We start from the raw sequence: 18,220 nt of genomic DNA, 5'->3' as shown, positions 1-18,220 counted from the left end.
CTCGCCGATGATTTTGGGTCGGTTGCGCCACACGCGCCTGCTGGATTTGGAAACTTCGACAAGGAACTGGCAATTTCAGCTTGCCGAACCATGGGAAAATGTGGTATTAGAATTATACGCGATACACGAGTACCTAACATGCGATACAAATAGTCATGCTTTGGCTTGTCCGTACTCTATATGATATTCTTCCTTCAATCATCTTCATCGAAATCACTCTCCCCTTCACTCTCCTCCTGGAAGGATCCCTCACTTTCACTAGCCGAGTCACTGTCGATCATGACCGGGACAGCCTTAGCCTTTGCAGCGCGAGCAGAACGAGCAGGAGCAGCATTCTTCGCAGCCGGTGCAGCCTTTGCTTTTGCTGCAGGCTTCATGACCTCCTCTTCAGACTCGTCCTCATCAGACAAGATCTTCAATGATTTCTTTGAGGCTGCCGCAGATAAAGCTGCCTTCTTGACCGGAGCGGCTTTAGCCTTTGGTTTCTCTGGACTGGACTCGTCATCGATTACATTAGACAAAGTAGCGGATTCCTCTTCGTCCTCAGAGAGGTCGACAATGGGAGACGGCTTCTTAGCAGCTGCAGGCTTAGTTGTAGGCTTGCTAAGCGCACTGAACGAGAACATGGGCTTCGCATCACCAGTACCCTTGGCAAGCTTCGACATGTAGTCGTCATCACTGTCGTCCATGATGGTAGCCTTTGGCTGCACCACGGGCATCTTCTTTGCAGGCTCGGGGGCCTTATCCACCTTGAGTGCAGTAAACTCCTCATCACTTTCATCGGACTCGACCTTCAAAGCCTTCTTGGTAGCTGGTTTCGCGGCCGCAGCCTTCGCAGTTGACGCAGCGGTCTTTCTGGCTGGGACAGGCACCTCTTCATCAGGTGAAGATGGTTCAGTCTTCGTGAACGCTAATTTGGTCTGCTTGGCCGCGGGCTTAGCCTTTGCCGGAGTGGTGGATGCCTTCGCCTTCTTTGCAGCGGGCTTCTTGGCTTCAAAATCCGAGTCATCATCACTACCCCGCTTGACCTTCGCCTTCAACGTAGGCCTAGCCTCGAGCTTCGTGCCAGCTTTTCTGCCAGTGGTAGGCTTCTTGCCAGACTTAGCGTCGGCGATGAGCTTTTCGTCCGTCTCCAGCGTAGCATGCCACTCCTCCATGAAAGCCTGCAGGTCATGTTCCCAAATGTCCTTTGCAGAAAGCTTGAGCAGCTCATCGAGCTCACGTTCCTTAGCGTCCTTGTCGGCGTTGAGCTTGGCCACCTTTTCACGGGTCAACGACCAGATAGCCATGCCAAGCAGGTAGTCATAACCCTTGTCTCCAGCATCGGCGGTTTCGTCCTCCAAAGCCTCCTCCATTTCACCGGCCTCCTTGGCCTCCTTGTTCTTGGGGAACGATTTGAAACCCTTCTCCTTCAACTCAGCGACAAGGTCCTTGCGCTTCTTGTTAGAGACAATGAGTTCATGGTCACAGATCATCTGCACGAAGCGAGCCTGGTTGGACAGACGCTCAAACTGGCGCATGAGCTCATTAGCCAAGTAGTCCTTACGCTTCTGGTAAAGCTCGAGACGCAGGTGGTAGAACTCCCTAAGAATCTCGTCCACGTTGTTGTATTTCCTAATTCTGCCCTCAGTGTCGAAGGCCACCATGTTGCTGGTAGAGACAGAGGTGGTCAGCTTGAACTTCTCCTCCAAACCTTCCTTGAGCGCCTCGGCCATGCCCTTGTCGGTCAACTTAACGATGAAGTGCACGGTGCCGTCCGTGTGATACTCGGAATAATCCTTGATGAAGGCAGGTACCTTTTCGGTTCCAGCAATACCAACCTCAAGGAACTCCTTCATGTTCTGAGTCCAGTAGCGGATAGGCAACTCGGTAATCTCCACAGTGTTGTCATCAAGCTGAGTAATCGTACCCTTAAGCTCGTACTTGCCGATCTTCTTCTCGATGGAACCCGTGAAGCCACGGTACCAGGGGTGCATCTCCTCAGGCTCTTTACCCTTCATCAAGCGCCTCAAGTTCGCCACGAGATCTTCAGGGTTAAAGTTGGGAATGAAGGAACTCCAACCCGTACCAATACCCTCAGAACCGTTGACCAAAACCATCGGCAAAATAGGCGCATAGAACTGCGGCTCGATGTTCTGACCATCATCGTTCAAGTAGGTCAACAATGGGTCGTCATCATTGTGGAACAACTTTCTCGTCAACGGGCTCAACTCGGTGAAAATATAACGAGCAGAAGCAGCATCCTTACCACCCTGCATACGAGTACCGAACTGACCGTTAGGCAAGAGAAGGTTGATGTTGTTGCTTCCAACGAACTGTTGTGCCAATCCGACGATAGTCTGAGTCAAAGACTGTTCACCGTGGTGGTACGCAGAGTGTTCAGCAACATAACCAGCCAACTGCGCAACCTTGATCTCACCCTTCAACTTCCTCTTGAAGGTGCCGAAGATGACCTTACGCTGACCAGGCTTCAATCCATCCACCATGGAAGGGATGGAACGAACGTTATCAGCCATGGAGAAGAGAATGAGCTCCTTGTTGATGAAATCCGCCAAAGGAATCTTGTCGACACTATGATCCATGTAGGTTCCCGGCTTGAACTGCCTCAACCATTCCTTTCGGTCATCTGCCTTCTTCTTGGAGAAAGCCATGTCAATAAGTTCCTTGTCACCATCCTGAGTAGTATGGAAGTACTTCAAGTGCTGGTCAAGGTCCGAGAAGTACTTCTTCGCATCGGCAGCAGTGGAGGTACCCAGACCCTTGTAGTACTTGATATTCCATCCTTTACCCTCCTCATTGGCCTCCTTCCAGTACTCATACTCGGGGATAGTGAAGAAAGTAATCTCCTTCTTGCCCTTGGTACACTTAACAATGGGAGTAATGAATTCAATCAAGAACCCAGGAATCTGCAACAAAGACGGGTAGAACGTCTCCAAGAAGTTGATGATAAGACCCTTGATATGAGAACCATCGTGATCCTGATCAGTCATGATCATAAGGTGACCGTAACGCAAGTCCGCAGCGGAGGTGTAAGTCTTGTTGTGCTGCAAACCCATGATCTGCTTAATGGCCTGAATCTCACTGTTCGCCATGATCTGTGCGTGACTTGCTTCCCGCACGTTGAGAAGCTTACCACGGAGGGGGAAAACACCAAAGTTGTCACGACCAACGACGGACAAACCCGAAACAGCAAGCGCCTTGGCAGAGTCTCCTTCAGTAAGAATCAAAGTACACCTCGAACCGTTCTTGGTACCAGCGTTGTTAGCATCTTCCAACTTTGGCAAACCAGTGATACGACTCCTCTTGTGTCCATCAGTCTTCTTCATAGCCTGATCAGCCTTGAACTTGGCAAAGTTCAACACGTTCTCAAGTACACCAGACTTCAAGACCTTCTTGATGAAATCTTCACTCAAAGCACACTTTGATCCAAAAGCAGACTGTCTCAAAGTCATGTTCTCCTTCGTCTGAGAGTCGAAAGCAGGGTTCTCGATGAGACAGTTAATGAACACCCACAAGTGGTTCTTGATCATATGCGGCTTCACGCTTGCACCAGCCTTGTTCTTCTTCTTGACAGCGTCGGAGATCTTGGTAACAATCTGATCCGCGATGTAGTTGACGTGGGTACCACCTTTGGTAGTCGCAATACCGTTGACGAAAGACACCTGGTTGAACGAACCGTCTGAGACTGTGAATGCGATCTCCCAGCGATCGGAAACAACCTCGTGGACAATCGGCGGAGGCTTGCCAGTCGTAGCGTCAGGCGCGACAGAGTTGACGTACATCTCAACGTACTGCTTGAAGTTCTTGACCTTGATACGCTCGTTGTTGAGGAAGACTTTGCAACCCTTCATGGTACCGGCCATATCGTACACACGACGCTTGATCAGGCTTTCCAAATCCGCATCCATCTCTTCCAGACTAAACTTCTTCAAATCAGGCTTGAAGGTAATACGGGTGTACTCTTCACCCTTGGAGTTCTCTGTAATCTTAGGGACACCCTTCTTGCTCATGTTTGACGAGAACACTTGCTTGTACTTTTTCTTGTTGCCCTTGTCTGCGGTCTCAACGATGAACTCGGTCGAGAAGATGTTACACAACTTGGCTCCGTAACCGTTACGACCTCCAGTGACCTTCTTTTGGTCGTCGTCGTAGTTGGAGGAAGTCAAGAGGTTACCAAAAATCAACTCGGGAATCCAGATCTTTTCCTTGTCGTGCATTTCGATGGGGATACCGCGACCGTTGTTGTAAACACTGACGCTGTTATTCTCGCGGTCGAAAGTAACCTTCAGGGTGTCCATATTGGGATCACGTTGCTTGTTGTCAGCAGCGTTAACCAAGATTTCGTCAAAGATCTTGTAAAGACCGGGCACGATCGAGACGTTCTTGTTCACCATCTGGTTCTGTTCCGAGTCGTATACCCAAAGTTTCTCTTGCGAAGCTTCGACGGATCCGATATATGTGTCAGGACGCTTCAAAACGTGCTCGAGCTGAGAGAGCTTCTGGTAGGTATCTGTTGCAGTCTTTTTCTTGCCATTCGTGGCTGCCGGTGATGGCGCTTCGTCCACATCCATCTCATTATCCGCAGTTGATTCTTTCAACGCAGTCTTCTTCGTTGCCGTCTTCCTTGGTGGCGGACTTGGCTCGTCATCGTCAAAGTCCACCTCCGAAGCCGACTCCTCCTCCTCTGACTCAACAACCTTTGCCTTCTTCGTAACTGCTGCAACACGCTTTACGGGCGCTTTCTTTGGTGCTGCCTTCTGTTTGACGCGCGTTAGTGGGAGTGTATGCTAACAGATCAACAGTGGCAACAACATACAATGGGAGCGACAGGCTCGAAGTCGGAGGCATCCGACATGTCAAAGTCGCTGGACATTGCTCTTAGCTGTAATGGTCCGAACGAGCTGGATATGGATGGTCGTATGCGGGTTACTGTTGTTGTCCGGCGAAAGCTAGACGCGTGTTAGCGAAACGGCGGACGGCGATAGAGCGGTGACCGATGCTTGACTGGGACTCACAGTGAAGCGGTCGAAGGGAGTGGCCGTCTAGAGGTCAGCAGGGCCCTTCGTAGCAGGCCAATGCTCATGAACGAGAGCCTTCTCTCTCAACGGCGGTCACTCCTAGGCATTGTTTGTTTCCTGGCAACGACGCTTGTGCACTTGGCTGCAGGGCCCCCCTGGCCAGCCCCTGGTGAGCCACTCCATACAAACAGGGTTCACCGGGGTTGACCATTCCATAAGGCATAAGGCGAGAGACCACCGACCACCTGCTTGGCCGCATCCATTCGTTGACAGTCCCGTTGTATCGCCTGCTCTGTTGCTGATCAAGGATCTCCTCCTTTTTACCCAGCATACAACCGGGAATTCTTGCGAAACCGCTTGATTATAATGGCGGATTGCGAATTGAAGGAAGAAATCATGTCACCCGTCTCTGTGGATTCTAGTATGACCGTGCGGGATCAGGGTGTGGAGGATTCAAGGGAGAGCATGCTGTCAATCTCGCTGGACGTCAATTGGGACTCTCTCAACAAACAAGAAGAGGATGCTGCACAAGCTGACGAGGATGCCGAAACCGCCTTCCTCCTCGCCCGCCTCGAGAAAGAGAATGAGGCCATCCATAAAGACCCCAAGCGTCTTTCACTATCTGCTTTGAAACCTCGGCACTCCATCACAATCGCATACCTCCGCAACCTCCTATCAGAGAACCCAGAGAATCTGCGCACTTCACTCCTCCCACCTCCGCCCTCAGTACTGACCGACCTCGACTTCTACGCCGCATTGGTCGCAGACTACCCCTCAACAGCCTCCAAACTTCCCAACCTCGTCTCGAAAAAGCTCCGATCCGGGGTTCCTCCACCACTCCGCGGCCTCGTTTGGCAGTCTATCTCATCCTCCCGCCTCACTCACCTAACCGGACTCTATTCCACCCTAACCCAACACCCGACACCATACTCTTCCCAAATCAGCCGCGACCTCTCTCGCACCTTCCCCAACAACCCACTCTTCTCAGTCCCCGGCGGCGAAGGACAACAAATGCTCCAACGTGTCCTCCACGCATTCAGCATCTACGACGCCGACGTCGGATACTGCCAGGGTCTCGCATTCGTGGTGGGTCCGTTGTTGATGAATATGGCGGAAGAGGAGGCGTTTTGCGTGTTGGTGAGATTGATGGAGAGCTATGACATGCGTGGGATGTTTACGCAGGATTTGGCCGGTCTGCAACTCCGCTTGTGGCAGTTTGAGCGATTGCTCGAGGCTGAGCTGCCTGAGGTCAATGCGCACCTAAAGGGGCTTGGGATTGCGCCGTCGATGTATGCTTCGCAGTGGTTCTTGAGTTTGTTTGCTGTTACATGCCCACTCGGAACGCTTCATCGCATCTACGATATCATCTTCGCCGAGGGTGCGCCTGAGACGATCATGCGTATCGCGCTTGCTCTCCTCAAGCGTAACGCATCGCGTCTCCTAACATTGAGTTTTGACGACTCCGTTACCATGTTGCTGGGCGGCGGACTGTGGCGTGCCTACGAGGTTGACGACGATGGCCTAATCGCAGACGCGTGTATTGGTTTGGAGAACCGCGTCACTACAGCGGGCTTGAAGCAGTTGAAGGAAGCTTATTACAACGGCGGAGCACCCACAAAGAGATCGACTGCGACTCAGGATCTACAGGCAGTAGCTTCGCGCTTCCTCGGGCGTCTGTGGGGCGGGAGTACGTTGAGCCCTGAGACGAGTAGAGCACCCGCGAGCATCCACATGAAGCGGTCTTCCTCGAAACAGAGTGTATCGACAACGGATTCACGCCACTCTGGATCGAGTGAGGGTTCGACGGATGCGACTACAATTTCTCGAAACTCTTACGCGCCCTCGATTTACTCTCACGGCAAACAGAACTCTACCGCGACAATCTCGACCGCGAAGGAGAAGTCGACAAGGGAGTTGGAGGCGCAGCTTGAGGATCTGTTGTTGGCGATTAATACGTTGCAGAGGGAACATGCCGTGAAAGCTGAGGAACTGGAGAAGACCAGGCGCGAGCGCGATAGTGCGCGGTCTCTGGCGCGTGGGGTCGTGAAGGCGTTGGAGAGGGAGATTGAGGTTATCTGTGATGAAAGGGACGCGAGTGAGCTCGAGGGAGAAACCAGTGTCAAGGAGTATATTGGCAAGATCAACGACATGGAGGCTGGTATTGTCCATGACACGCACAGCGCTGGGGGTGATGAGATTACCTATATCCAGTCTCTTCTTGTCGCTGAGGTCTCGAAATCGGCTGCGCTTGCCACACAGTTGGATGATGCGAACTCGGAACTGACACGCCTAAGGGACTCGAACCGGGAGATGCGAGTAAGGTACCAAGAGGCTCAAAGGGAGAAGGCAAAGTCATTGGTGAACAAGCCGGCCGAGGCTCAGGGTGAGCAACCGGGCTTGAGAAAGTTGACCTTGGTCAGACGTACACCATCCGGAAGCGGGATCCCCTCAGCTCCGGAGACCTCCACAGGCATCAGGCCATTGTCTCGTGGAGCCAGTATGCGCGTAAACCGCAGGACGAGCACAATGATGCACCAGCGCGAGTCATACACGGGCAATTCTTCACTTCCCGCCGTTCCCGATTCGCCAATCTCCGGAAGCTCAGGGTCATCGACGCCGACCGCAACGAACATCGGCTGTCAGAGTTGCGATTCGCTCAAGCTGGACTTGGCGAACGTGAAGACAGAGTTGGCTGTTGCGCGTCAGATGGAGGAAGAAGCAAAGGCTCGCGTAGATACTTTGCGAAAGGTGATGTCGGGAGCGGGAAAGAAAGCCGAGTCCGCGGCGCCTACACCGCCGTTGGTGAGGCCAACCATTCATGTCACGAAGAGCGACTCGGTTACCGTTGGCGTTAATGAAGTTTCGGAGGCAGGGCCTACCAGAGGATGGTTTGGATGGAAGTCGTGATTTGCAATTGCAGATGTGTGATCTAGGGTTCGATACGATATACTATGAGGGTGTCTCGCTCGTTTTGGGTTGCATTCGTTTCGTTTGCTCTTGGGAGTTTTCTTTTTGAGTTCTTTGGGGGATTATTGACATACCAGGCGTACTTACACATACTTGAACATAACCTTTCGTTTGGAGCTCGGGCACTTCTAGGCGTGGGCGGGTTGACGTCGGCAACCCGCGGCCGCTTTCCCCGCATTGCGCAATGCCCCGCTTCGACTTCAGTAAAAAACAACAATGAGCTACAAATAAGAGCACTGTGAGTCTGAGAACGATAAGTACAAAGCAATCACTATGCCAAACGCAATCGCGATCGACGTACCGTCCTTTGGTCAGATCAGCGGTGTCAAGAACGAGGATGTCGAGAAATTCCTGGGAATTCCGTACGCGGAGGATCCCGTCCGCTGGCGGAAGCCCAAGTTGCTACAGAGTCTGCCCGGCGGGAAGCATGACGGATCAAAGTTTGGGTAGGAACTTTGTTTGAACTATTGCCATCAATGCTAACATAGATGCTGATAGTCCTCTGACTTCCCACCAGTTCCGCGCGAAGGAGCGTGCCCTCCTGATGTGGCCTCATGAAGATTTGGCCTTCCCAGAGGGTATCCAGTTAAGTGAGAAAGGCTCACTCAACCTCAATATCTGGCGTCCTACTGGTCTGGGAGCACGGAAGGTCCCAGTGATGGTATACATCCACGGCGGTGCCTTCATTCACGGCGGTGGATCCCAGGGTCTCTACGATGGCACACCCCTTGTCAAACACTCTGTAGAGAATGGGAAGCCCATCGTATATATCACGATCAACTACCGCCTCGGCGTTCAGGGGTTCATGTTTTCTCAGGATCTCATCGCAGACGGAGAGGAGTGCGGTGAAGGCGGTGCAGGTAACTACGGTCTCTGGGATCAGAGGACTGCCCTGGAGTGGATGCAGAACAACATCGGCGCGTTCGGCGGTGACTCAGACAGAGTGACTATTGTTGGTGAAAGCGCCGGCTCCATGTCGGTTCATGCTCACATGCTGGCAGGCAAACCCGGCCTTTTCAGCCGTGGTATCGGACAGTCTGGCACTTGTGCCGAAGGCACGGACGGTCCTATTTCATTGAGCGTCTCTGCCGCACAACCTCTCTACGATCAGGTTCTTGAGAAACTTAATCTTACCTCGCTCTCGCCTAAGGATCGCCTCAAGGCTCTCCGTGAAATTGACGCTGAAAAGATCGTGGAGGCGCAGGCAGCTTGTTTCCCAGGTTTCATGCCCCTCGTCCTTCCCGCGGATGACTCTGCTATTCGAGGAGGATTCTTCACCTACAATCGTGAGCAAACAAAGGGTTGGCTCACCCCTCCGAATGCCAAGGATTTTGTCAAGGGTGCCATCTTTGGTGACCTCGCTGAAGAGGGTATTCTCTTCTGCGAAGCAGCACGAAGTGAAAAGTATACGCCTGAGGATTTCGTCCATACACTCCGTTCTCCACTCCCTGGTTCGCAGGGAGCCTCGGAGACTCTCTTGGCTCAATACGGCCTGAACGATCCTAACCGCTTCAAGTCAGCCAAGGATATGATCCCAGGCCTTTGTAATTTCCTTACAGACGCGTTTTTCAACGCGGGCACAGACAAGGCTTGTTATAGCTTCCCCTTTCCCACGTACATTTACCGCTTTGATCTGAAGAACCCCTTCGACACCCCATTCAAGGGGTACGCGAACCACACTCTTGACATGCTCTATACGTTCGGTACAGCGCATCATATCCTTCCCAGCGAAGCTGATCGAGATTTGGAGAAGATGTTCATGGACGCTTGGATCGCGTTTGCGAATGGCGGTGAGCCCTGGGTTAGGAAGGAAGAAGGTGAGCTCTGTGTGGACAATGAGGGAAAGGTTGCAATCAAGAAGAGAGGGGAGGCGAGGAATCTCCAACGTTTGAAGGCGATGCAGGCGGAGATGGCGGCTTTAAGTGATGTGTTGATCGCAGTTGTGACGGGCAGAATCCGCAAAGCTTAGGACTAAGATATTTTCTAAACTTTCTTAGGAAGGATAACTAGTCGCTGTACTAGACAGCTGGAATTACGTAACGCCGGTATCCTTGTTATCACCCACCCTGAACCATGCTTTGTGAAACCAAGAAAAGACAGAACCTAGTCACTAGTAAGGTCAATCACCTCACACTCGTAGCCCTGCTCGTCACTCCCGCCATCACGCCATGCACCGTTAAGACTTGTCCGTGGTATCACTTTTCTCCTCTCCTTCGGCCGTGTCACGACTGCGACCTCTGTATCTGAGTCTTCGTCTATGAGAATGACAGTCACGTTCGTTTGCGTGTCCTTGTCTGTACGAGAAGGGAGATTAGGTTGCGTGGACTTTTCGAAAAGCCGCCTTTGAACCTTGGCATGGGTCTTTGTCGACTTCGCTTTGTTTTCATCTACAGTTTTGACGGCTGCTTCTGTAAAGGTAAATTTGGCCTCTCTCCGCGGTGTAGGGCTTCTCCGCCCGATTTCTGATGTTTCCAGACCTTTAGTGACTGATGAGGTCGTTGAAGGAGTATCGAATTTTGCTGTCTCTTTGGGAGAAGGTGTCGTGGCAATTTTCGTAGGACGAGGATCAAGCACGCTACCGGTCTTGGTATCGTCCTTGATAGACGCAGAACTGGACGAGCTGGAAAGCAGTCGACGTGTGCGTTTAATAGGTGCGCGAGGCGGGAGTTTGAGTCGTGATAGTAGCTCCGATGCCTCCTCTGGTTGTACTTTTGATGTTTTCTCAGCAGGGCGGAAACCTGATATCGTAAACTGCGCAGATGTTGCTCTTGTGCCACGAGTCGGTCGAGATTGCACGGATGCTCCTTCAAGGCTCTCAGATGAGGCCATGAGGGTTTCGGAGGACGGTATCGATGCTGAACTCCCTGTAACGCTGTCATCATCTGAGAGAGCCACCGGAAACGCTTCACTACCGGTGTTAACATTGTCGTTATGCCATGGGTCGCCATTCTCCTTTGTTCGACCCTCATCCAGTACCTTCTTCCACTGGGCCAATCGTTCCTTCTTTGCGTTCACCTTGGGTTCAGCCAGTGGTGAGGCGCTGGGCTTTGCCTGGGCCCTGGCCGCAGACTTCGTGAAGTAGTTATCCAACGTCGATGCCTGCCCTACCTCTGCCAGACCTTTCTTGGTGCGCGGCTTTCGCGGTGATGATACTGCTTTTTTCGTGTTCACGTGTTTCTCCCACGCTTGCACAACACCCTCGCATCCTCTCCTCACCACAATCTCTGGCAGCCAGATTCTTTCAGCGACAGTAGGATCATATCGTTTAGCTGTCGGTACATTGCTTGTACATGTGTCATCCGTTGGCGGGGTAGTCGGTAGATCAGATATAAGATCAAAGTCATTCGACGGCGCAGGTGCTTCGCAAAGATTTGCTTCTATAGAGAGGTCGATGGCGGAACAGATGACTGCTGGGATGTACGCTACGCGAAGCTCGGGAATCTCGCCGGTTGAGACATGATTTCTCGTCCCGTGAATGGACAGTACGAGGCCCTCGTCAGTAGGCTCGGGATTGACTGTCTTGACCAAGGCTGATACCTCCTTTGCTTTGCTTGCGGCAAAAAAATTCGTCATTTGCGCTTGACCTGTTGGCGTCTTACCTTTTGATGCAGGCTTCTCCTTCGCGCCGGGTGCAAGACTATTGCTCTTCGTTGATGGTTGCAGAGGGCAGTTTTGAAGCTTCCACATCAAAAGTCCAGGCGCGATGATCTTGATCAGCCGTTCGGCACCGCCTCTACCCTCCCACCCTAGCATATCGTTCACGTATTGTCTGATTCCCTGAAGGTCAGGCTCCGTCCTCCTTTCAATTCTTGGCAGTTTACTGCGAGAACTGACGATGGGGTTTGCGTAATACTTCAATGCTTCAATGCTGGGGAAGTCCGAGGGGATAGTCAAGCCCGGGTGCCTTTTTGCAAAGTGCCCGAATTTGTTGGTGTGAAGCGAGGCAATCAGGTGCTCTCGCCAAGAAGGAAGGTCATGGAGTTGCTTTAGCAGCAGGTCTCCGAGTCCTGCTTTTGCTGCCTGTGCACCCGATGTGAGTGGTGGGGTTACAAGTCGTGCAAAGAACTTACCTCGACCGCTGTCTTAATCCCACATTTGCTGACGCCATCCGGGAGATAATCCCCTCCACTCATGAGCGCAACCAATATCATACCCGCTCGACTGATGCCTACCTTGTCACTGATCCTGGACTCCTCATACACCCTGCATTCATCGACCCACCCGCGGATCACCCGTCCACATCCAAACATAACCGTATCGACATCCTCAGTCATGACAGCATCAACTAGCCCTTCTCTTTGAAGCACAGCACATTCAGCTTCGGCTTCTCCGGGCGCTTGATGCACTTGAAACCCAAACAGCTCGATCAATCGCTTCATCGCTGAAATCTGGGCAGGTGTTTGATTTCGCACTTGCTTGTTTCGCTTGAATGCTGGTCGATGGGGGCCATCAAGGACAAAGATAGGATTGAAACCGAGTGATAAAATGCGGCATAGTCGGAAGAGGAAGGTTCGTAATGCTGGATTCCTGTACACGCTGTGTTCAACACATGTTCCTGGTGCAGAACGGGGTTAACATACACTCCCCCTCGACCAGCCTGCATCTGGAAGGACCAGATACTGGTGTCAATTACCACCCTCAGTGCTGCTGGTTCAGACTCGGGAACTCCATCATCGACCATGCTATCGACGGCGAGCTTCGCAAGAGCTAGACGGCCTGGTCAGTCATCGCTCGTGACGATACGAAAGAGTAAACTTTAAGTCAACATACAAATTCTCTCTGACGCCGGCTCTAGGACGTCCCATAACCCCGAAATCCCCATTGTCGAGCCTCTTGGTCCGCAGACGTGGGGGGTGTAACGAGGTTTGTCTACGTTTCCCAAACAAGTTGCCTAATTCGGGACGGTTATGACCTGGAACGAAAAGGAACATAAGTAGACAGTATGAATGGGTATATTATTAGAAACTATGCTAACTAAAAGCTTCAGGCTTTTTCCTAACCTCAATTGAGCCTTGTCGAGTCCGACCGCCAATCACGAACTTGAACTCCTCCGTTTCAAATGCAATCCAGATATAACGCCAACATTACAAAAAGACATTAGAGCTTCCTCCATCCTCAGTACTGATGAGCCTCCTTGGCCATGAGGTCCTCGCACTTGATCATGGCATCAAGGGATTCCGAAATCACGAATCGTCCAAGATAATTGATCTTGTCCTTCCACGCATGAGCATCCAACAGAACTTTCAGATAATCCTGCCGTCTGCTCGCCGGCACGAGTGTTAGGGGTGTATTCGCAATCATCTTTGGCATGAACGACAGCAACCTGGCGACGAGGTAACTTCCCTCCTCGAAAGGATGAATGCGGGCAAATTGACAGTGGATCCATTCAGCGAGGAGGACGGGCCGATGTCTGAACTTAGTACCGTAGTCGGCGTATAGTTCGAGTAGCATATTCAACTCTGCCTCAACCCTGTTGGGTGGACAGAAGACAACCTTGCCATCGGGATGCTCGCCGAAATTAGCATGGATTTTGAACTCGCCGACTGATACGAGTTTGCCTGACTTGAACCGAGCATTACCCATTGCCAAAATATGCAATTGCTTCAAATCTGCAAGTGTGAGTCGCGTATCCCGACCAGTGTCGATCCATTCCTGTATCAGATCAAGGGTTTTCTGTAATGATTCGAGATGGGAGATCAAACTTTGCGTGTCGTGGATGTACCCGTATCCTGCATCTGCGGGTGACCATCCGGAGATGAGATCCGTCCGGAATCCCTGCGTGATCAAACGCGCCCGTCGCAGATCATCAAGCTGGAAAATACCCTCAAGTTCGCAATTGGATATCAGGGCCATGCGCTGAAACGCTTCCTTCTCTTCCGGTGTCATTTCTTTCCAGATAAACATCGCTCGTTCGAGGAGCTCGATATTCAGCGGATCGCGGTTGGGAATCTCAAGAGCCTCAACGGGCTTGTATTGCTGGACGTATGATCGCGGCGGCATCCTCGCGAGATCTCGCGACGCTGCCTGACGATCCCGCTGGATCGACCGCGCAAGGTTGTCGATACTTTTGTCGAACTTGACATCCTTCCCAGCACCCAACAATGTCTGTGCTCGCGTCCAAGCAGTCAGCGCACCGCATCGATCACCGAGTTCGAGACGCGCAACACCGAGAATGAACGTCAATACGGCCGTTGTTTTGGTGTCGTTTGGCGGTATCAGTAACGCCTCGAGGCGTAGTAATGCCTCCGCGTAGTGTTTTGTCTCAAACGCATGAGGGATAACCGGGCCAATCGTGCCATTCAGGGTCTGTTTATCGAGCAATGGCGAGTCAGTTCCCGCATAACGGCCCAATTGAGCTTTGTACGAGGTTGCTCTGCTCAGTGCTGCGCCCATGGTCGATATTACTGTTCTTGGGATGGTGTTGAAGTCTAGGAGGTTTACTTGCGTGACGCGGTTGAACCCGTGGGCTAGACAGGCAGATCTCTGCTTTGCAGGACTTTTTTGGGAAATGAACCGATAAGGTTGCGTGAGTCGAGAAAAGCGCACGGACCCTCGCGGACGCGTGTTTGAAGATCAGGCGACGGCCTCGTCGGATATACAAAGCAATGGCTTCGAATGTTAGACGTCTTCTTGTCGTAGAAGACGGAACAACTGCTTCGGTTTCTTCTCATGGAGGCGCGTCGAAGGATCCTCTCTCGCGCCCCAGTCACGTCCCAAGTGTCGCCTGGTGTGCAGTCGCAAGCGCTAACGGCCCAAAGTGTACACCCCCCTCCCCTCCCCTGCAAACTCCAAACCCAGGCTCAAACACCTGAGGGGCTGGCTTGTCAAAGAACACGAACGAACCATGTACGGAAATCTCTCGACAGGTGACATGACAGGATGGTACGACTTTCGATCGGGGGCAGCCTTGTCGGCCGGCTTTGGCCGAGAGGGGGGGAGGGGATATGGCGGTTGGCGGTTGGCGGTTGGCGGACGCCCGTCCCGTATTGCTTTGTACTGTTCAGTATTATTAACCAGCCTTGCCGGCTTGTCCCTCAGCTGTGTCATCGCGATCGTGGGTTTCGTGTTTTGGCTGGCTGTCAGATGCTCTGCTTGTTAGCCTGCAGCAGTTCGCACACGCTCCCAGAAAAACATCCGAACCGGATGTAACGGCAAGGTAAGGAAGATCCCCTCCTCGTGTCCATTCTCAATGTGACTGTCAAAACCGCGTGCCCCATAACCCTCCCTTCCCATATTTGATATCGTAAGCAAGACGCAAGAAGGTCAAACACCGAATACCGAGATCTCTCCGTCTGTATCGAATCGTTTTGAACTATCGGGATTCTCTTTTGGAACAAGGAGCGCGGCGCCGTGGCACTCTCGCCACCCCGTTTGGCGAGACCAACACCCAGTAACTGAAGCGCGCTGAGTGAGCGCCTCCCCCGGACGACCATTTTTTCCGTCGACGGGTACGAAAGAAATCGGCATCTGATAGATACGAACTTGAACTCGAACTGTTTGTTTGTGTGAAAACGCTGTTGCGACAGCCAAGTAAAAGATGAAAAGGAAAAAGTCCATTCTTCGGGGCTCTCCCGGGGATGTTTCGGAGCCCCCTACGAAGCTATCGCTAAGAAAAAGATGTATGTAGCAAAAAAAGTAAATCTAGTAGAAGATGAAGGAAAATGTCGAAAACGCCTGTCCTGTGGAAGTTCTGCTTCTGCTGGTATCAAATGCCTGTGCGTATGCCCCCCATTCATGATCACATCGCCTCGTGTTCCCTGCGTTTTGTTTAGAACTTGAAGTAAGAAGAAACGGCCTGCCAAGAAGTCCGTCGCGTAGGCTTCTTCTCGTTCGCGTTATCTGCCTCGGGAAGGACATCCTCTGTCGTAGGACTCAAGACAACGCCCTCGTCTGGGATGTATGCGGCAGCTTTTGCGAATTCCGGAAGAGTTGGAATAGGAACCGGAGGTGTAGATGGTGAGAGCGACGAAAACAGCGTAATTGCCTTCTTTGACGGCGATGATGCCGGTGCGGTCTTCTTTTCTTTGTCTTCTGTCGATGTCCGAGATCGCCTGTGCCCAGACTTTGATCTCCGCTTCTTGTCGTGTTTCGAATGCGTCCGTTCGCGTTCTGGCAGAGGTCCCATAGAGCAGAATGCCCTCATGTCCACTGCGACAGCTTTCTGCTGTACTGAAGCAGGTCTGATCGTAGACGCGTCCGAGATGAGTGATTCGACGGATGTCGCGTACCCTGAATCATAACTCCTCGCCAAACTATTTCTCCGTGAGGTTTGGCACTGCTGCTCTTTATTGACTGTCTCCCAAAGGATCTCATCCATCTCGTCGATCGCGGCCAGCAGCTGTCGCCGGCAGCTGCCTCTTGGAACGGTGCGTGGCATAGGCAACGTCTTCCGGAACTTCCGGCAAGACGGTTGCCAGAAATCGACGATATCAGATCGAATGGGTCGTCGAGCATGTGAAGCAAGTCGCTGGAGGTATACTCTGTGAAGGTAAGCGTTGTCGTCCAACTCCCTCAGCGCGGCTGGAGGAAGAGGTGACGGGAGGAGAGGACGCTCAATTGCCATGTCTTTTGTGGAGTAGCAAGAGATGATTGTTCTTGAGGTAGTGAGAGCGTGAGAGGTCATCGCGTGTGCGTTGACAGCAGCAGTGAAGGAGGAGGATGGGTGGGGTGTTTGTGGATTGCACGGGTGGCCATCCCGATCGGTGTGGCAGAACATGTCCCCAGCTTTCCTCTGCCTTCGCCCTCGCCATGCGCGCCGGCCGCCAGCTGTGTCCAGCGTTTCCGGCGGCGTTCGAAAAAGGCGCACGGACCACGCTGTAGCTTATCTTCTGCATAATGAATGAACCGTGTAGCGCGTGGGCCCACATGTCGGAAGATCTGTCGGGTCCGGCGACGGGAGGCCTGCTTTTACATGGGCAATTGCTGCGAGTTCTTGAGGGCGTTTTTGCGAGCAGAACGGTACCGCTCTGGCACGGGCTCGCACTCAGTCGCTTGGGGCGGGGGGCCGTGGGGTAGGGTTAACCCTAGGCGCGCGCACGCCGCGCTCTGCGAAACCAAACTCACCTCCAGCGCGCAAAAGTTCCGACCTCGAGTTCTCCAGCCAGCACCCAGTCTCGGTCCATCCTCCAGTAACTTACAGGTAGGTGATCCCGCAAGCGACAATCATTGGCGTGCTAACAGTCTCCCTACAGGCATCATGAGCAAGCTTCCCACCATCTTCAACCCCACCGCGCAGGACATCGAGGTTAGTGTTTCTTGGGAGGACGACAACTGGACCTGAGGTCATCGGCTTAGAATCGACTTTAACATGGGTTTAACCTCTAGATGCTCCTTGCTGCCAACACCCACATTGGTGCCAAGAACTGCGAGGTCCGCATGGAGCCTTACGTTTACAAGCGCCGTCCCGACGGTGTTAACCTCATCAACCTCCAGAAGACGTTTGTCAATTCCTTTGACCTCAATGCTCTAGGTGGGCTAACAGTTCTGTAGCTGGGAGAAGATCGTTCTCGCTGCCCGTATCATCGCCACCATCGAGAACCCTTCTGACGTCTGTGTCATCTCTGCTCGTCCCTACGGTCAGCGTGCTGTCCTCAAGTTCGCCAACCACACCGGTTCCACCCCCATCGCCGGTCGTTTCACCCCCGGTTCCTTGACCAACCACGCCGTCCGTGCCTTCAAGGAGCCCCGTCTCTTGATCGTCACCGACCCCCGCACCGACCACCAGGCCATCAAGGAGGCTTCCTACGTCAACATCCCCGTCATCGCCATCTGCGACACTGACTCCCCCCTCCAGCACGTTGACGTTGCCATCCCCGCCAACAACAAGGGTCGTCACTCCATCGGTCTCGTCTGGTGGTTGTTGGCCCGTGAGGTCCTCCGTCTCCGTGGTGTCATTCCCTCCCGCGATGCCGCCTGGAATGTCATGGTCGACTTGTACTTCTACCGCGACCCTGAAGAGGCCGAGAAGGAGGCCGAGGCCGCTGAGGCTGAGGTCCCTGCTGAGACCGCTCCCGAGTACACTGGTGACGCTGCCGACTGGGAGGTTGCCGGTACCGGTGTTGCCGCTGTCGCTGCTACCGCTACTGCTACCGCTGAGGCTTCCGGTGAGGCTTCCTGGGATGCTGCCCCCGCTGGCTCATCCGACTGGGCCGGTGATGCCGCTCAGGTCCAGGCCACCACCTCCTGGGACGCTTAAATCTGTCTTCCCTCTACTTGGTAGTGGTTAGATAGGTTGA

The 18,220-nt window shown here is 52.8% G+C and overlaps 8 protein-coding genes across 8 annotated transcripts; 3 read left to right on the top strand and 5 right to left on the bottom strand.

Moving 5' to 3' along the window:
• Positions 1–194: 194 nt before the first annotated feature.
• SAICODRAFT_17826 (type II DNA topoisomerase) lies at positions 195–4,873 on the bottom strand (the record flags this gene model as incomplete). The annotated part of the gene is made up of 2 exons (XM_019165867.1): positions 195–4,757; positions 4,817–4,873. The coding sequence occupies 2 exons, from the start codon at positions 4,871–4,873 to the stop codon at positions 195–197; spliced, it is 4,620 nt and encodes a 1,539-aa protein (XP_019025950.1).
• A 379-nt stretch (positions 4,874–5,252) lies between these two features.
• On the top strand, positions 5,253–8,049 carry SAICODRAFT_77589 (TBC-domain-containing protein). The gene is made up of 2 exons (XM_019171069.1): positions 5,253–7,401; positions 7,471–8,049. Exons 1-2 carry the CDS (start codon positions 5,385–5,387, stop codon positions 7,923–7,925), a joined length of 2,472 nt encoding a protein of 823 aa, XP_019025949.1. The 5' UTR covers positions 5,253–5,384; the 3' UTR covers positions 7,926–8,049.
• Positions 8,050–8,258: 209 nt separating this feature from the next.
• SAICODRAFT_6028 (alpha/beta-hydrolase) lies at positions 8,259–9,954 on the top strand (the record flags this gene model as incomplete). Its single annotated transcript, XM_019169752.1, has 2 exons — positions 8,259–8,431; positions 8,484–9,954. The coding sequence occupies 2 exons, from the start codon at positions 8,259–8,261 to the stop codon at positions 9,952–9,954; spliced, it is 1,644 nt and encodes a 547-aa protein (XP_019025948.1).
• SAICODRAFT_77585 (uncharacterized protein) lies at positions 9,865–12,511 on the bottom strand. The gene is made up of 2 exons (XM_019171068.1): positions 12,056–12,511; positions 9,865–12,005 (listed from the first exon to the last, which is right to left on the bottom strand). Exons 1-2 carry the CDS (start codon positions 12,362–12,364, stop codon positions 10,089–10,091), a joined length of 2,226 nt encoding a protein of 741 aa, XP_019025947.1. The 5' UTR covers positions 12,365–12,511; the 3' UTR covers positions 9,865–10,088.
• A 409-nt stretch (positions 12,512–12,920) lies between these two features.
• SAICODRAFT_206592 (uncharacterized protein) lies at positions 12,921–14,484 on the bottom strand. Its single transcript, XM_019166302.1, has one exon. It carries the CDS (start codon positions 14,376–14,378, stop codon positions 13,101–13,103), a length of 1,278 nt encoding a protein of 425 aa, XP_019025946.1. The 5' UTR covers positions 14,379–14,484; the 3' UTR covers positions 12,921–13,100.
• Positions 14,485–14,930: 446 nt separating this feature from the next.
• On the bottom strand, positions 14,931–15,585 carry SAICODRAFT_206590 (uncharacterized protein). The gene has a single exon (XM_019166301.1). It carries the CDS (start codon positions 15,416–15,418, stop codon positions 15,065–15,067), a length of 354 nt encoding a protein of 117 aa, XP_019025945.1. The 5' UTR covers positions 15,419–15,585; the 3' UTR covers positions 14,931–15,064.
• SAICODRAFT_29451 (uncharacterized protein) lies at positions 15,537–16,784 on the bottom strand. The gene has a single exon (XM_019167411.1). The coding sequence runs from the start codon at positions 16,699–16,701 to the stop codon at positions 15,754–15,756; it is 948 nt and encodes a 315-aa protein (XP_019025944.1). The 5' UTR covers positions 16,702–16,784; the 3' UTR covers positions 15,537–15,753.
• Positions 16,785–17,081: 297 nt separating this feature from the next.
• Positions 17,082–18,180, top strand: SAICODRAFT_70005 (ribosomal protein S2; the record flags this gene model as incomplete). Its single annotated transcript, XM_019170528.1, has 4 exons — positions 17,082–17,124; positions 17,177–17,229; positions 17,310–17,422; positions 17,475–18,180. The coding sequence occupies exons 2-4, from the start codon at positions 17,182–17,184 to the stop codon at positions 18,178–18,180; spliced, it is 867 nt and encodes a 288-aa protein (XP_019025943.1). The 5' UTR covers positions 17,082–17,124; positions 17,177–17,181.
• Positions 18,181–18,220: the final 40 nt, after the last annotated feature.

This window comes from Saitoella complicata (assembly GCF_001661265.1).
Source record: "Saitoella complicata NRRL Y-17804 unplaced genomic scaffold SAICOscaffold_5, whole genome shotgun sequence".
NCBI lineage: Eukaryota > Fungi > Ascomycota > Saitoellomycetes > Saitoellales > Saitoellaceae > Saitoella > Saitoella complicata.
The sequence above is the reverse complement of the archived record's forward strand: the minus strand, read 5'-3'. Positions and strand labels throughout refer to the sequence as shown.

Bases quoted from the DNA above. Each gene is read 5' to 3' on its own strand.
- SAICODRAFT_77589 (XM_019171069.1), top strand. From the start codon at position 5,385: ATGGCGGATTGCGAATTGAAGGAAGAAATCATGTCACCCGTCTCTGTG. The intron at 7,402-7,470 runs GTGAGCAACCGG...GGATCCCCTCAG, and splicing joins CAAGCCGGCCGAGGCTCAGG to CTCCGGAGACCTCCACAGGC.
- SAICODRAFT_77585 (XM_019171068.1), bottom strand. From the start codon at position 12,364: ATGAAGCGATTGATCGAGCTGTTTGGGTTTCAAGTGCATCAAGCGCCC. The intron at 12,006-12,055 runs GTAAGTTCTTTG...TCGGGTGCACAG, and splicing joins GGATTAAGACAGCGGTCGAG to GCAGCAAAAGCAGGACTCGG.
- SAICODRAFT_29451 (XM_019167411.1), bottom strand. From the start codon at position 16,701: ATGTTCTGCCACACCGATCGGGATGGCCACCCGTGCAATCCACAAACA.
- SAICODRAFT_206592 (XM_019166302.1), bottom strand. From the start codon at position 14,378: ATGGGCGCAGCACTGAGCAGAGCAACCTCGTACAAAGCTCAATTGGGC.
- SAICODRAFT_206590 (XM_019166301.1), bottom strand. From the start codon at position 15,418: ATGGTCGTCCGGGGGAGGCGCTCACTCAGCGCGCTTCAGTTACTGGGT.